This window comes from Pteropus vampyrus, unplaced genomic scaffold, assembly GCF_000151845.1.
Source record: "Pteropus vampyrus isolate Shadow unplaced genomic scaffold, Pvam_2.0 Scaffold406, whole genome shotgun sequence".
In the NCBI taxonomy this organism is placed as follows: domain Eukaryota; kingdom Metazoa; phylum Chordata; class Mammalia; order Chiroptera; family Pteropodidae; genus Pteropus; species Pteropus vampyrus.
The window spans coordinates 554,464-556,805 of NW_011889187.1; the positions used below are offsets into that span (position 1 = coordinate 554,464).

The 2,342-nt window shown below is 67.7% G+C and overlaps 1 protein-coding gene across 1 annotated transcript in view; it reads left to right on the forward strand.

The window, feature by feature from the left end:
- Window positions 1-2,342, forward strand: part of LOC105305972 (collagen alpha-1(VI) chain-like) — a 20,679-nt gene that overhangs the window by 17,174 nt on the left and 1,163 nt on the right. The window contains exon 25 of the mRNA XM_023523757.1: window positions 1,519-1,604. Coding sequence (XP_023379525.1) covers window positions 1,519-1,604 — 86 coding nt within the window. The remainder of the gene's footprint in view (window positions 1-1,518; window positions 1,605-2,342) is intronic.

A 2,342-nucleotide genomic window follows, 5' to 3' on the forward strand; every position in this document is an offset into this window, starting at 1 on the left:
CCCCGCCAGCCAGTCAGAGCCCCTTCGTCTGCTTCCCTGCCTTCCGGGGTGCCGCTTACTGCCCGCGCCCCCAGTCTTACGGGATCCTCCACGCACCCTCCACCGCACGGCGTGGGTCCGCCGCTCAGCTCGCGCGGAAGGCCGCGGTCGCCGGGGCTTCCGGACAGGAGCCCCATGAGTGGACGCCCCTCCTGGGGTCCCAGTACTCACCGCCGGGCCGGGGTCCCAGAGCTCAGGGCAGGGTGGGACGCTGACCAGAATCCCCCGAAAACAGCAGAAAACGGCGTCTCCCCGACCGTGTCCTCGACAACAAAGGTGCTCCCCTGGCCACCCCACTCGGCGCTGCGGCCTGGGCGCGCGGGCCATCTGGCAGCACGGAGTGACTTTCTTCCCCCAGAACAGCCTCAGGCAGCGACGGGTTCCGCATTTCGTCGAAGACCCTCTTTATTCGTTAGTTTTATTTTTACTTCTCTTTTTCTCAGCCCTGTCCACATGGGCAAATTTTCCAAATAAAGCTTCTCACTCTTCTCCCACTGGCTGCCTTTCCGACATGTAGAAACCCCCACCGTGCCCCCCGTCCCACCGTGCCCCCGTCCCCCCGTGCCCCCCGTCCCGCCATCAGCAGGGCTCGGGAGGCAGTGCGTCCGCTGGGACACCCGCCTCCCACCCCGTGCCCACCAGGCGAGGTGCTCACCTTGGCCGGGCGCTGTGCGTCAACAGCCCTCTCCTGGGTCTGGGAGGGAGTGTCGGTGACATGAAGACTGTCTATAGACGGGGAGCAGCTGGGGGGGCCCCCACCCTGGGGGCAGCGAGGACTAGCTAGCCAGGTCCAACAAGAGAAACCCCCAAAGGGCCACATTCTGGCAACAAAAACCCCGCAGAGCTCTGGGGGTCAGGGCCCAGGAGGCCTCGGGGGAGGACACCGGCCAGGGAGGTTGGGGCTTGGATCCCGGAGGCAGCGGTGAGCGGAGTCCCCACACGTGGGGTGGGCCCCTGCCTCGGGGGGTGGCGGAGGGGGAAGCTGGGTGGCTGGCGCCAGCAGGGAGGAGGGGCAGGTCTGCGGGCGGGACACCCACAGTGTCAGGGCCGGGAGGGGTGGGTGGCAGGGCCTCCCTGTGCTCCTGGCCAGGAGGGGACCTGGCAGGTGTCCTCAGGGTGGGGGCGAGGGAAGGGACAACCCTCTCTCAAATGCCTCGCAAACATGGCCACGAGAAAGCCAGCACTGGGGACGATGTCAGACCTTCTCCGACTCCTGTGGAGAGCAGCACCCAGTGTAGAATTAGTGGACATCAGGCGCACGCTCCCCAGGGGTTTGCGGGGACACCTCATCTCAGCCCTGGATTCCTGTCACATGCAGATGCGCTAGGAACCAGACAGCTGATATCCGGGTCAGTTTCGGTGGCTGGGCCGTCATCCGAGGGCCCTGGACACGTGGCCACCGGGCCTGCGAACCCCAGCCTGGGGGTCCCCACAGCATGGAGCGGTGGCCCCCACCGGCTCCTTCCCTGTGGCCCACAGCTGTGCCACCTCGAGCCGGCAGCCTGCCCTCCGCCTCCGCTTCCTCAACTGGTTCGTGACGGCGGAGTGTGGCCTGAGGGGCCATGGTGGGCTCGGCCCTCCCTGGGGCAGACACCACAACCCTCTCTGGCCAGGGTCCCCTGGACGTGCCCATGCAGGAGGCCACAGGGCTGGCAAGGGGAGGGCAGCTTCGGGCAGGACAGCCAGGGCCCAGGCTCCCTCCTCGGCCGGTCCTGCCCGCGAGGGTGGCTGCCCCAGGGACCTGTCCCCAAAGGACAGTGAGAAGCAGAACCAAGTGTGTCCCCTTTAAGAAGGGGCTGTGGCCCCGACCAGCTGACTCACCCCTAACTGGAACCAGCTGGCCTCACCCCTCCAGCTGTCCCGCCCAGCCTCCCCCTCCCCGCAGCCACGTGAAGGATATGGGTCCCCTCACTCTGCCGAACCCAACCTTTAAAATATGTTTTGAAGACCCCTCTGCCCCTGATGCCTGAACCTTCCAAGGTCCTCAAAGCAGTGGCACCCCCTCCTCCCAACCCGGACCTGCGAGGGGCAGGCGATCTCTCCCCCGGGGGGGCCCGTGCGTCCCAGGGAGCCCTTGGGAAGGGCCTCGGCACCCTCCCCCCGCCCCCGAGCAGGCCTGCCCCTCCTGCTCGTTCCGGAAGCACCCAGGACCCGTCTGCCAGCGCCGGGACCTGAGGCTGTGCAGGGTGCACTCCACCCAGCCCCGTGACCCACCGCGGGGGGCAGCCCGAGCCTGGGCTGTTCAGTTGACACCACCTGCTGCTGTGCCCGCGGTGCCGGGTCCCCGCCAGGCCCACCGCGAG